The sequence below is a fragment of the Heterocephalus glaber genome, unplaced genomic scaffold (assembly GCF_053883595.1).
Source record: "Heterocephalus glaber isolate CG9 unplaced genomic scaffold, H.glaber_assembly_v1.0 deba00000470, whole genome shotgun sequence".
Taxonomy (NCBI): domain Eukaryota; kingdom Metazoa; phylum Chordata; class Mammalia; order Rodentia; family Bathyergidae; genus Heterocephalus; species Heterocephalus glaber.
Window position 1 is genome coordinate 17,644,764 of NW_028258145.1, and position 14,952 is coordinate 17,659,715.

Sequence of the window (14,952 nt, forward strand, 5' to 3'; positions counted from 1 at the left end):
CAGTGTGCCTGCCTGCCTCTCTCTCTTCCTACACACACACTCCTAACATGGAACTGTTCTATGTGGTCTGATTGTGGTGCACACCTGACTGAACAAGCTTGTCAAAACTCAAAGAAAACAAAAACAAAAACAACTCACAGAACTGTATACATGGGTGAATTTCACGATATATTTGTAAGTAGGAGAAAAAGTAGACAAGGATGTCACCTTCAACTCAGAAACACTAAACCACTGGTTGTCACTGGTTTAAAAAAATGTTTAAAATAGGCTGGGGTAGAGCACTTGCTGAGTGTTTGTGAGGCCCTGAGTTTGACCCAGTACACCAAAAAGTTGAAGTAAAAGGCAACCAGGAGGGCGGGGGATTTAGCTCAGTGGTTTTGCAGTCTGCTGCGCAAGCGCAAGGACCGGAGATTCAATCCCCAGTACCAAAAAAAAAAAGGCAACCAGGAAGAAAGTTGGCAGTGTTTTGAAGCTGACTATCTTTGTACTATCCTCATCTGGATGTGTGCTCCACACCTCTCTCTACCCAACTCCTTATTGCCTGTATCCTTCCTACTTGTTTGGATTCTGGGTGCTCAGCCTAAGAACTAAACTTTATATTAAAAACAGACAACCTGCCTGGCACAATGGCACACACCTATTATTCAGGCTACTAGGAAGGCTGAGTGAGGCAGGAGGATAGGATGGTACATTTGAAGCCAGCCTGGGTAACTGTCTTAAAAAGAAAGAGGGGTCTTGTGGGTAGCTTAGTGATAGAGCACTTGCCCAGGATGCATGAGACCCCAGCACTGTAAAAACAAACGAACCAGCAGAAATAAAACAAAAACCAACCTAAAAATCTGACCATGTTCTAAAATACTAGATTAAATCATTCTCAATTTTTGAAGAACTGCAATCATTTCTAAAAATTCTACAACACTGGGCCTGTTTGGCGTGTGACTCAGAATGTAAGCATCTACCTAGAAAGGAAGCCTTTGGTCATCATGCAAAATCAAGTTACAGGAAAAACACAAAGATACACAATGTAACAAATGCAATGTAACAAAATGTGATGTAACAAAATAAGTGTGGGATGTGAGGTTACAGGTCTTCTGCTCTGACATTTTCATTTTCCCAAGTGTTCCACACAGTGCATACATAATTATTTCAAAAAACTTTTTTTAATTGAAAAATTCTGAATGAGAAGAAGGAAATGGGCCTGGGATAAAGAGGGACATAGAAAGGCTACTGACCTTTAAAAGAAATAGGCCATTTATTCTTTTATTCATTCAAGAAGTTCTCCTTGAACATAATGACAGATGCAGGCTAAATGAATGTGAACAAGATTGATTTTATCTTCATGTTAGTGATTTTTATCTTCATGTTAGTTATCCGAAAGTGGGTGTATCTGTTTTGCACGGAGGGGCGCCGCGCTCACGGACAGCGGCAGGGACCCAGCACATGGGAATATGATCTGGGTAGGAGTCTCGCTAAATACTCTGCAAGTAGGAAGCTTACAGGGCCAGAGGCTGCAAATAGTTACTTACAAAATATTACTGTGGCTAGGGTTTGGGAGTTTGCTTTAAAGGTAAGGAACGCTGTGCTCCGCTGCGCTCCGTCCCCTCCGGCCCAGTCAGTACTTGTTTCTAAGCCCTCTCTTGCCAGACAGCTTTCACAGAACCCACTCCACCTCTGCAAATATGCTGGCTGTTTCCTTCACTTGCACTACTGCTCTTCTTAAAACATTTTACTCCTGATTCGAAAATAAATTTTCATAATGCAGAGGGTTGTAGTTTCTCTAATAAAAAAAGCCAGTGCCAAATCTCTTAAGGCTACTTTGTAAAAGCCTTCAAGTCTTATTTACACCTCTAGCCTAGAGGGAAAGTTCAGCGCCTCTTTCTACTCGGCAGCTGATTTGCATGTAGAGCAGTGATTCTCCACTCTGGCTGCCCCTTAGGATTCCCTGGGGAGCTTAAAATACTAAGATACCAGCCCCACCCCAGTCCAATTAAATCATATCCTTGGGGGATTAGATGCTAAATTCTATGGGCTCATTATCTCCATTACCTTTGCAAACTGTCTATTTGTTCTGGCGCTTAATTCGGGCTTTCATTACCTCTTAGTTTTGCTAATTAAATGGGATTTTAATTGTTTGTTCCCTTTTTAATTTCTCAATAATAGCAATGGCAACCATGGTCCTGGCAGTGACGGTGATACTGAAGTGACGGTACTTGCCGTTAGTGAGGACTCACTTTGTGCTAGGCTCAGTGCTAAGCTCATTACCACACACTGGCTCATTTTCACACAACTCTGTAAGATCAGCCTTCCTCTCTCTAGTCAATGTGTATATGTGTATTCACATTCCTAGGCCTTTTAAAACTTTTTTTAAAATTTTGAGACAGGGTTTCACTACGTTGCGGGGCTGGGCTATAACTTGTGATCCTCCTGCTTCAGAGTGCTGGGATTACAGGTATGCTCCAGCATCCCCGGCTTTTAATCCCTATTTAATAGATGAGGAAACAGAGGCAAAGACGGATGTGGTAGTTTGCCTGAAGTTGCATGGAGAGAAAGAGGTGGAGCTAGGGTTCAAATCTGCTGCATTTTACAGGCTCCAACATAAACATCTTCCTTCCTGTGTATCTCTCAATGGTTTTCCTCCAACACAGTACATACTTCTCAGGTGCTCTGACTCTAAAGTTGAAGGTGGTCTTCTCCCTATCTGTAGAATTCCAAGTTCACGTTGAGGGTTTCCTCCCCTAGATGACCCTTAAGCTTTTGAGGTGTTTCTGCTTTGCTGTGTTACAGAGTATAATGTATCATTTACTGAAAAACTGTCTGTTTTGCTATCTCCAATACGATGTGTATTCATGCTTATCTGCCCTCAGATGAAACAAGAGGCCCATGCTCCAGTATAGGGGTGAAATTTATTTACACAGCATGCATTTGTAATGGTCGGATGTTTGTCTAAGAGTTACAACTATGGGTGTAGAACTTTCTTGATGATTTAGGAATCTCATGTATTTTTCTCCTGGAAATCTATTTGCATCTGTTTTATGGATTCCATTTGTTTCCTATGTTGGGATTCCATCATGTTCCTCAGCTCCTCTCTAGATTTATTAATCATGTCTTGCACTAGGAGTACAATTTCTCCTATTAATATTCTTTTTTTTTGTACCGGGGCCTGAACTTGGGTCCTTGTGCTTGCGCAGCAGGCGGCGAAACCACTGAGCTAAATCCCCAGCCCCTCTCATGTATTTTTCTATCACAGTGATATTTAGTAGTTAAGGAAAAGGTCTAGAAAGAAAATAAAGAATTAGAAAAGACCAAGACTTATCCAGAGTATTAATTAGAGGCAATGAACAGAGAATTACAGGAAGTAGAGGGCAGTCAATATCATCACTGGTTTTCTTTGTTTGTTTGTTTGTTTTGGTACCAGGGATGGAACTCCAGACCTTTCGCTTTTGAGGCAGGTGGCAGAACCACTGAGCTAAATCCCCGGCCCTTGTTTTTGTTTTGAGACAGGGTCTCCTTGTGTAGTTCAAGGCTGGCCTTGAACTTACTAGTAACCCAGGCTGGCCTCAAACTCAGGGCAATCCTCCTGCCTCAGCCTCTCAAGTGCTGAGATTACAGGTGTGTGCCACCACACCTGGCTCACTGTGTTCAGAAAGCAGGAAAATGCCTGGGTTTGGTTATTAGATGTCATTAGCAGATGGAGCCAGGCTGCCCTAGATTGGCAGAGAAAATGGTGTAGCAGTGGAGGTGTGAGGAATAGAGTAGGAGTCGTGAGAAGGGAAGTAGGATAACATTCACAAAGGAAGGTGGAACATAGGCTTTTTCTTTGACTTTTCAGAGAAGGAACACTCAATGCAATAGGAAGGAAGGGAAATTCAGAGTACATGGGTCAGCTTTTAAGGGATATCATGTCTTCTAAAAGGAGCTAAAAGAGCTGTATGTAAGTTCCCGCAGCCACTGAGGCACAGGGTGGCTCTAGACCTCCTCTTCCGAACGTGCCAGCAGTCCTGTGCCCCAATAGTGTCCAAATGCTACAAATCCTGGCATCCTGGCCTGGTGCCTGGAGCCCTGAGTCCTTCCTGTGTCTCTGCTCAGAACAACTCAAGTGCACTGATGTTGCCTCTGGAGCACACCCCATAGGCAGTGAAGGTGGCTCAGTCTCGAGAAAACAGAAGAAGAAAGCCCAGAACAGGACCTCTGTGTGGAATGGAGCAGCTGGCCTGGGAACTGGCCTCGTGCATGGAGAAGTTGGAGCTTGGACTCAAGATGCAGAGACCCACCCCAAAACAGAAAGAGCAGGCTATTGGAGCGATTCAAACTCTGCAAAGAACCCCCTGCCCTGGAAGAGGTAGTTAACACACTCCTTGTTTGGGAGCTACAAGGTGCAAACCAAGGCTGAGTGGGGAGAGTCTCTGGGAGCTCTCAGGGCAGTGGCCTGTTCAGCCCAGGTGCAGCCTGCAGGTGGGTCTGCAAGGAAGAAGAGCTGAAGAGTCTCCAGGCCTCGCCCAGCAGGGAGAGCCAAGGCCACCCTGGATACTCCTGGTGAAACGTTTAGGGTCAATTTCTTTCAGTCTCTTCCCCATCTTGGAGCAGTTTGCAGCATGGTAGGCTGTCAGGGTTTGTCCGAGAGCAGGCCTTTCCAGGACTTCTCTGTCCGTGTTTGTGGGGTTGCTCTGGCTCTGTGGTAGTTGAGCAGACATGAGACTATAATAGAACTCATACTCTAGGATTTAAACAGCTGTTGGTGATGAGGTTTTGTGGGGGAGCTATGTAATTGTACACTGGGAAGAGCCGGGGATTTAGCTCAGTGGTTCTGCCACCTGCCTTGCAAGTGCAAGGTCCCGAGTTCGATCCCTGGTACCAAAAAAAAAAAAAAAAAAAAAAATGTACACTGGGATGCCTTGTCCAGTAGTTTATATCATATCTTTTTTTTATAAAAATGAAAAAAAAGGAGCTAGAGAAGAGAGAATAAACAGATGAAAGTGGACAGAAGGGAGGGGAGGACAGCAGTCAGGACTGCTATGGGACAGAGATCAGAGACAGAGAAAACAGGGCTAGAAGGGGACAAACCAGGCTTGTGGTGGGATGGAAGAGGTTGTATATCTTCCACCGTAGCTGACTCAGACCACTACTGGGCACCTGTACCTCGTGCTTGTCATCCCACGTGGACTGCAGGTACAAAAGCCACCCCCTGGCCTGTTCCTGGGGCCGCTGTTCAATGTGCTTCTCATGCCCTGGTGACCAGCTACAGGACCCGCCTCCAGGGTGTGCATGTCTGGAGCAGCTTGCCTTGAATGGCCAGCCTGGTCACTCCTTGTTCCCTACTCAGATGTTCTCACCTGCCTCCCTGGCAGGTGGCCATGGCAACTATCCTAGAGCTACACATGTCAGCCTTGTCAGCTACCAAGTGGCTGCCGCTATAAGCTGGTCCATGGTTACTGGAAGTCACACAAGCTCACTGTGCCACTCTCTATTCCATGCATATCTTCCTTCTCCACTAGCCTCTAAGCTCTTTTTTTTTTGGTACTGGGGATCGAACTTGGGACCTTGAGCTTATGCAGCAGGCGCTGGAACCACTGAGCTAAATCCCCGGCCCTAGCCTCTAAGCTCTTAATGAGCAAGGATTATCAGTATATCCTGAAATGTCCTCTGAGAGGAAATAATACATCTGGGATTTGCTTTAAACCACAATGTGTGGTGGGAGGGGCAGGTGTGGGCAGGGAATATGGGAGTTCATTGCATAATGTGCTCCACTTTTCTGCATCGTTAGCCAAGTCATGAATCCCAGTACCTTACACGTAGCACAAGAGCCCTAGATCCCCTCATAGCACAATGGCACCCAGAGATGCTCTAGCTGCATCTGCAGTGACTCTTGTCTCACCGGACAGGGGACAAACACCATTAGCTTGCAAGGTGAGTGGGTCCAGAAGCAAGCACTGACCCAAGCTCCCAAAGTCCATGAAGGTGGGATATGAGAGTCATGGTCCAGTGACATCTCCTGTCTGCTCTGAGTTCAAGTCCTTGGCATGACCTGCTTGGATCGCACTAGCCCTGGCTCCCAGGCCCTCCGGACCTTGCTTTGCAGCCCACTGTTGCCACGGGCTTTTGTTTCCACATGGTTTAAAGGGTTCTTTCCTGTAGCAGCTGGTCCTAGAGAGCCCCATTAACTGCTGCTTTGCAGCTACAAGGAACCGAGAAGAGGCCATTCTGAATGAGCTCCCAGGACAGAAAGGACCCTGCCCATGTGCAGTAGCCGGAGAAATCCAGATGCCCATGGGGAGCAGCTGAGCAAGACGTTTTGAGTGAAGGACTAGAGGCGGTGTGTGCCCGTGTGTTGAGGTGAGGGGAAGGAGTGACAGGGAGCATACAAGTCACAGCCTCAGCCAGGTGGGGCTGTGTACACCTGTAATTCCAGCACTCTAGGAGGCTGAGGCAGGGGGATAGAAAGTTTGAGGCCAGTCCGGGCAACTTAGTGAGACCCTGTCTCAAAATATAGAATAAAAAGGGCGGGGATGTAGCTCAGTGTAAAGTCTCCGAGTTCAATCCTCAGTCACACACACACACACACACACACACACACACACACACACACACAGCCTCAGACTGTACTTAAACCAGCTTCTGGAAGGTGGAAGGGAGACAGAGGCAAAAGTCAGGGCTAGAAACACTGTCCCCTTTGGTACTTTAAGGTGAAACAGACTTACCAAGTGTGCTGGAGATGGTGACCTCGTGTCCTTGACTGTGGCACTGGAGGGGACATCGAGGAGAGGCCATTTCATCTGCAGGTACTGCAGAAGAGACAGAAAACACAAAGCAGTTGTTGAGATGAGGTCTTTCAAGTGCTCAAAGCAAGCAGAGAAAGAGCCCTGTGCTTGGTCACCAGGGATGCAGGGAAGCCACCCTAGCCCATGTCCTTGTACAGACAGGGTCAGGTTCCCACGGCATATACTGACAGTCACCTTACCACCACCACAGCCTCTGTCACCTCGGGGGGGATGCAAATGACAACTCAGGAAACTTGAAGAAGGAGAGAGAACCAAAACATCCCACACGTCCCAAAGTCTTCCAAAACCCTACTGACCAATCCTCAGGGACCAGAGGCTCCCCGATGACGATCCTGCCTGGCTGGTTTCTATTTCTCATGGTGTCACATACAGTGCTCCCTGAGTAACAGACTCTGCGGAGCAGAGGTGAGCAAACAGACAAAAACCATCCACCTGACACTCAGAGTTGAGGGTAACTATCCGTGCCCAAGCTTGCTGGTCTCCATCACAGTGGTTCTCAGTCTTCAGAAGATGACTCAGTACCCACCTGTTCCCATGTGTCACTGTGAAACCCCAAATACAATAGCTGATCCCTTACACACACACACACACACACACACACACACACACACACACTTTCAGTGAGAAGCTTCTCCTCCACTCAGCATGGCCCCACCCTGCAAAGAAGGTCTGGGAGGAGAGAATGGAGCAGCAGGCAGGGTCCCTGGGTCCAGAACCATGGGTTCGGATTCTCACTAAGCCAATATGGCCCGTGTGACTCCAGGCAAGTGACTGACAACCCAGGGTCTCAGTTTTGTCATCGTAGGACAAAGCCACTATGACAACTTTCCAGGTTGTTAGAAGCAACGGGGACAGCATCAGGTATTGAACACAGTGCCCCACTAGTGGGATACATTTGATAAATGGCAGCTATTATGTTCATACACAAATCATTAGTCTTTGCCAGGAGTGAAAGCACATGTGTTACCACAATATCAGTGCCGACGGTGCGGTGGGCAGCAGACCCATGAGCTAGCCTCTCTGGGGAGCTGGAGCTCTCCTGGAAGAGGTAGCTCCAGGGAGAGTTTCACAGAGGACAGAAAGAGGTCTCTGAGTCACCACTTGCTCTGCTCTTTCAAACGCAGGACAAAAGTCTCATGATTTGGACTTGTGTTACACACACGTACACACAGCTCGGAACAAGGACAGGCTTTCCACTCCTCTCTGATGCGGTCTTGCTCCGTCCCTGTGGCCTGCCGACCCTCCTCTTCTCCCGTTTCACCACAGCCATTTCTTTCCTTTCCCAGAGCCTACGCTTTCCAGATGAATTGATGGGGATTTCAATGTTGCTGGCAAGTTGAAAAGATCCAGAGCTTTAGTTAAAACTCAGTGAACAGTATTTGTGCTACATTAGTAATAATTTTCAGAGCATTTTTACTCACAGAACCCAGTTTCATCTTCACAAACAGCCCTGCTAGTCTAAGTTTGGGGGATGTCAGACCCGGTTTTCAGATGAGCCAACAGATATAAAACAGGCTTGCCAACTTTCTGTATGAGAACTCGAGCCAGAGCCCGGGTCTCTCCACTGCTCAGTGATCACGAGGGTCTAGAGCACCATCTTCATGAATCATCAGCCCCCACATCTCCCCCGCTCTCAAGGGTTTTCTCTCCTTTTCTATCTCCCATCCAGAAGCAGATGTTCACACAGACAGCAGAGTTCTCCTATTCAGATGCTTGAGGTAGCCAGAGCTTCTACTTGAGTACCAAGCAACAACTTGAATTTGTTTGTTTTAAAAACAGAACCACAATAACAAACATCAAGTGCTAAAGAAAAATGTTTCAAGTCCATCCTCCAACAAGAAACATATCAGAAGAGTCTCCCAGGGTCTCGTTCCCTTTTGTGTCCTAATGACATGCCAGAGATGTTGTTCTGTCTTGGGGGGGCGGGGCAAAGGGTTTGGAAGACTAGTTTGGGACTGTGCCAAATTTCAGGATCTTAAATGTCTTTGGACTTTGCTGAATGAATCCTGGAGCAGGGGGGAAGTTGAGAATCACTGCCCTAGAGGCCAAGGAGCTGGTGTTCAAATCATGATTTCCCTGAGGTTGGTCTGTCTTGACATCCAAACATACATATTCAAATACGTTCACAGTGAAGGGTCTTAGTAATAGCTACCAGTTTTCACTGCTTACCATGTGCCTGGTGTTTTACCTGCCTGATAAGGTGTCCTGGGCTTTTGCTAGGAGGAAACCACATGCTGGCCTCTTCTCCCCTAAGTTCCAGTGTCTCTGTCTGTCTCTCTCAATAATGGAGGTGTTTACACCTTGAGTCAGTTTTTTAACACTTTTCCCCATTGAATTCTTTTTAAAATATTTCATTAGTACACGTTTGCAGTACATAATGATTACATTTCTCATGCGGAGTTGGTGCATGTGCATCACACATCTTAATGTTTTACTTCCCCCTTCCTCCCTCCCTCCATCTCTTCTTGGTCCCCTCCTAATTTGCAACAGATCGATCTCTATTCGGATTTCCAGTGATTGTAGGAGTTTACATTCCCACTGACAGTGTAGAAGGCCCCAGTCACCCAGCCTTGTCAGCATTTGTTATTATTTGATTTAAAAAAAAAATTTTATTTTGAAATATTGATTGATTGGTTGATTGCGCTGGAGATCAAACCCAGAGCCTTGTGCATAAGGGCAAGTGTGCTACCACTGGCTGGTTATTTAATTTTTTGATGATGGCCATTCTGTCTGGGGTTAGATGGAATTTCAGTATTTTTAATTTGCATTTCTCTGATGACCAGAGACATCAAGCATTTCTTCATATATTTGCTGGCCATTTGTACACAATAGGAAGTGGTAAGCTCTTTCTCCAATGGGAAGGGGATGAAAGGATGGGGGACGGGTAGGAAAGGGAATGAAAAAGGAATGAAGACATGTTATGTACAGGCACCAATGCCACAAAAAGAATATACACATTATCTACTGCAGATATGTACTAATAAGAAAAGAAAAATCTGTCTTTTTCCTCTTATCTTTTATTTGCTCTTTATTTATTATTTGAGTTTTCATACAAGAGAAACCATTCAATATTTAAGCTTGTGTGTCTGAAATATTGGACTTAACATTATGGTCTTAAGTGCATTCATTTTCCTACTAATGACTCGTTTATCCTTTGTTATAGCAGAGTAGTACTCCCTTGTATATAAATACCACATTTTCTTTATTCATTTGTTTATGGACACACAAGTTGCTTCTAAGATTTAGCTATTATGAGTTGAGTTGCTATAAATGTGGGTATGCATGGATCACTGTAATAAGATGTCTTTAACTCTTTTGGGAAGATATCCAGAACAGGTATACCTGGGCCAAATGGAATTTCTAGTTTTAGCTTTTGAGGAATCTCCATACTGATTTCCATAGTGGTTGTGCTAGTCTACATTCCCACCAGTAACAAAGAAGGGCACCTTTTCTCCACAACCTTGATAAGATCCATTCTCACGCACTGATTTTTGCTGCAGCCCCAGCCTCACTATTTTAACTGAGATGGAAGCTTGGGGGCAGTGAGACTGTAGTCCTGCCCACCACATAAGTCTGGTCCCTCCCAGATAATCTAAGGGTGGTGTGGGGGAAGCGCAGAGTGGAGAGGTGGCTCTGGGAATAGTGTGCGTCTTGCGAGGAACTCACCTTGGGATAGGAATCTGGGGCTGGCATTTTTCTACCTTTTGCTTTTTTAAGATTTCCAAATGGGTGGTAGAGTGGGGTAAGGGAAGGTGGGGCCCCAGCAGCTTGGTCACAAAATGCTTTTGGATTCAACTCTAAGGAAAGAGGTGTTCTTTTTGGGAAGTTGGTGAGGGGGGCAGTACTGAGGATTGAGAACAGAGTTTCACACCTGCTCCACCAATGAGCTATCTTCCTAGCTCCTTCTAGTTTTTATTCTGAGATAAGGCCTCGCTAAGTTGCCTGGTCGGCATTGAATCTGTGATCCTGGCTCAGCCTCTCTAGTAGCTAAGATGACAGGCATGTGTCACTAAGCCAGCCAGGAAAGGGGCATTCTAAAGGGACAGCTGAGTTTCCCAGGACCATGGATAGGGTGATAGGAGCCAGCAACACTCCTTGTAATTTCCCAGGTCAGCACCGGGAATTTGGAGGTAGCTGAGCAGTGCTGAACTCCTAGGTCAGGCCCAGTCCAACATTCAGTAGAAATAAAGCTCTTGTTGTGGGGATTCTTGTGTGAGGCCAGCCCCAAGCTCATGCTAGGGCTGCTCGTGGGTAGAGCATGCTCTTGGGGATTAAGTGACATGTGACTGAATTTAGTCTTCGCACGATAATGGCATGTGGGCAAATTACAACTATTGGTTTCTCCAAACCCTGTCTGGGCTCCATTCACTCAAGGCTCAGCTCCTTATCCCATCAAGGCAGGGCTTTAGCACATATTGAGCAGAGGTCCACAGCCTGATCTGCTGCCTCCTTCCTGGGGTGCCCATGGGGATAGGAAACATTGGGCCCCGTAATGTCAGTGCAACTCTAATCAGTGCAATAGCACTAGCTGCCACTTCTCAGGGGATGTCTATGAGCCACGGACTCTTTCGATACTCAGAAATGGAAAAGAAAGGCCAAGCCCAATTGTCAGGCACCACCGTCCTTGACTTACAGATTTTCTTAATGTGCTACTATGTCTGTGACTCTGATACAGGACAGATGTGCATTTCCAACCTCACTGAAATCGCGCAACTGTCTTCGGGGGGCTGGGGTTCAGCTATTGTGGTTCAAAGTTAAGTAGAGTGAGGCTATGGTTTAGAACATGTCTTCACCTTGTTAAGGGAGGATGATTCTATTCCTATTTTCACATTGTTTTCATTGGAATCCACCAAAATGGCCCTGTGGTTTCTCTTATTTGACATCCACAAGATGTACGTATAGTTTTGTTTTGTTTTTTTTTGGTACCAGGGATCAAACTCGGGTCCCTGCGCTTGAGCAGCAGGCAGCGAAACCACTGAGCTAAATCCCCGGCCCAAGATGTAAGTACAGTAACAGATTTTTTACACTAGAGTGCTTCTGCATTCTCAAGGCAAACCCTATTTGACCATGGTTGTTTGTTTTTCCTGTTTCTTGCTTTTTATTGTGGAATACTCATCAGAGTGCTTAAAAATTTTTACCTCCATGTTCCTAAGTAAGAGTGAGTGAAAGTCTCTCTCTCCCACTAAGTCTTGGTATCAGGTTATTTTGTCTGCATTAGTTAGAGGGACCCTGCTCCTCCTTTCCTTAATGCTCTGGGTCCCTTTTTGCTCTCAGAACCTTCCCTCCAGCCCTCCTTGGGCCGAGCACTTGGCCAGGTGGGCTGTTTCCGCTCCACACAGGATCTCTCTGAAGGATGCTCTCCCTAGAGAGCTAGAGCCCCCTTTCCTGCAGGGAGGTGGAGATTTGTCCTACACAATCCCCACTCTACTTGGCTTGGAGACCAAGCAGCAGATTAATTGCAGCTGTGCCCTGGAATTTCCCCAACACACAAATCTTCATGATGTAAAACAGCTGGGAGGAAATCCCAGCATGCCCTGGACAGAGGCAGAACTGCCAATGAGCTACGGAAATCATTAACCCTCTGGCTCCCAGAAGGTAGGGAGGGTCCCTGGCTCTTGCTCTGTGTAGCTAGGACTCCACAGGACTTGGGGTGTGTGTGTGTGTGTGTGTCAGTCCATCCGTGGTGTGTGTCCGTGTCCCTACATTCTCTTCATTTGCTTGCTCTCCCAAAATCCCTTTAAATTGGGCTCTGGCACAAGAAAAACCAAAGCTTCATGTTACAGAATCCACTGCCAGGCTCCTCAACAAGGCACACTCGCACTGGGAAGCAAGGAAAACAAGCCATCTCCCAAATTCCTCAGGTGAGAACACTCCAGCCCTCAGACACCCTTCCACTTTCCTTGAACGGGAGTGGGAGTGGAGAACAGGCACTTCTCCAGCCTTCTAGGTTCTCCTGTTGTTGCACATCAGCAGCAGAAGATGAGCCTTCTTAGTTTAGGTGGCCAGTCCTTCCTGCCTCTCTGGTCCCCACAGCAGCATCAGCGATGGAAAGCTACAGCCCCCTTGAATAGAAAAGGGAGGATTCCCTATCCCGCACTAAGGATACCTGGGCCATGCTGTCACCAGAAGAAGGTTTCAAATTCCACACCCTGGGCAATAGATGCTTTCCACCCCAGTGACAATGACATTGTTCAAAATGCATTCCTCTTCCTTTTTTTTTTTCAGTGCTGAGGATCAAAGCTAGGCACTTGCACACGCTAGGCAATCTCCTTTTAAGGCAGTTGTGTTTTTTTTTTTGGTACCAGGGATCAAACTTGGGTCCTTCTGCTTGCGCAGCAGGCGGCGAACCACTGAGCTAAATCCCCGACCCTTACAGGCAGTTTTTGACATAAAGAAATGTATTACAAGCCAGGCATGGTGGTGCACACCTGTAATCCCAGCACTCAGGACACTGAGGTAGGAGGATGGTAGTGAGTTCAAGGTCAGCCTGAATTAGAGAGTGAAATCCTGTTTCAAGGAAAGAATTGTTTTACAAATGAAAACTGTGAAGAAACAATCACTCTCTCTTTACTCTTCATTCTGTCAATATTGGGGCAATATTCTGTCAACATTCTCATTAGACTACTGCAATGGTTTTTCCAAATTCCTGCAAGAGTTTGGCCTCTAAATACCAATCAATTACATCTCCTCTTTGCTTAAAACCTTCCCGGTTGGGATGAAAGCCTAATCTCACCAGAGATCAGATCCCAACTTTAGGCTTCCACCTCACTGCCCCCACCCCCATACCAGCTTCACTCATGTTTCTGCTGGATTCTGCCATATGCCTCACTGTCCCCAGCCTGGGTAAACTTCTTCTGGGAAACTCTGACCCCGTTTCTAAAATCCAGACCCAGAGTCACCTTCCCTGACACCTCAGTCATTTACACCTCAGCTGTGTGTGGCGTCTCCACAGGCGGCACTGCTGGGGCTTGCACACTTTGCTCTCTGGACTGTAAGCTTAAGGGTCACACCTACACCTCAACCTCACCCAGAAGCCAGCAGCCAGGATATGCTGCAACCTTGTCCCACCTTGCACTGACCAAGAGCGAAGCACATGTTTCCACACCTGTAATGTGCAGGGTGGAGGAACCACTTGTGATAATCGAGTGCCTTAGCTCTGCTGGGAATTTGGAGGCTGCTGGCAGCCTCTTGTGCTGCCTGACCCTGAAGCTCCCGGTTGTGATCCTTCATCTGCGGAAGTGGTCAGAAACTGTTCTAGGTTTGAAAATATGCCTACACTGAACACTGAACTCACAGCAGGGAGACAGTGAATTTTCCCCAGGGGAGAGTTTAGTTTGCAGAAGCTACTTCGGAAAAGTAAATGGACGTATTGTGTTGGCACACACCTGTCATTCTAGACCAAGGCAGGAAAATCTCAAGTTTGAGGACAGCCCTTGCCTTTTAGCAAGACTCTGTCTTCAAAGAGAAAAAATATATATACTGTAGTTCTCCATTAGGGTGGATTACACAAGATCCAGGGGCAAAAGATTGAGGATCAGGTTATACTTTTATTCTTTACTTTCATTTAGAAAATGAGTAGCTGTAAGCATATGTATAAATGTCGTGGATGGTACTAAAGCCCAAACACAATCTCTCTGTTTTACCATTTGGGATCCTTCCTGAGGCTGTGAGTCCTTGAAAATAAACACAACTTACAAATCCATAAATTCTACAATAAGCTATTTTTGAAGTTACATAGGACAGACACAATTTTTTGTGGAAATGTTATTAAGGACCACATTTTTGTAGTATTTTAAACCAACAAAGTGACTTTTTTCCCTATCACTCATTGCAGCATTTATTCAACAAATATTTCTGAAGACCTACCATTCCCAAGCACTAGTGGCAGAGGGGCTTCAAAAATATTTCATGACTGAATGGTAAACTCATGAAATAATAAATGTTAGCTGGGCATGGTGGTGCATGCCTATCATTCCAGCACTCCGGGAGGCTGAGGTAGGATAGCATGTTTGAGCCCAGCCAGGGCAACTTAACAACTTGGTGAGATCCTGTCTCAAAATAAATTCAAGGACTGGGGATATAGCACAGTGTGAAGGCCCTGGGTTCAATTCCCGGTACTTAAAAAAAAAAGGCTAGGCTTCAAGTTTTCCATAAATACCTATTACCACTGCATCCT

The 14,952-nt window shown here is 46.1% G+C and overlaps 1 protein-coding gene and 1 pseudogene across 1 annotated transcript in view; one reads left to right on the forward strand and one right to left on the reverse strand.

Moving 5' to 3' along the window:
• Tcf7l1 (transcription factor 7 like 1) overlaps positions 1-14,952 on the reverse strand; it is a 152,610-nt gene that overhangs the window by 18,830 nt on the left and 118,828 nt on the right. The window contains exon 4 of the mRNA XM_021258238.2: positions 6,696-6,779. Coding sequence (XP_021113897.2) covers positions 6,696-6,779 — 84 coding nt within the window. The remainder of the gene's footprint in view (positions 1-6,695; positions 6,780-14,952) is intronic.
• LOC110349094 (UPF0488 protein C8orf33 pseudogene) lies at positions 4,020-4,679 on the forward strand (annotated as a pseudogene).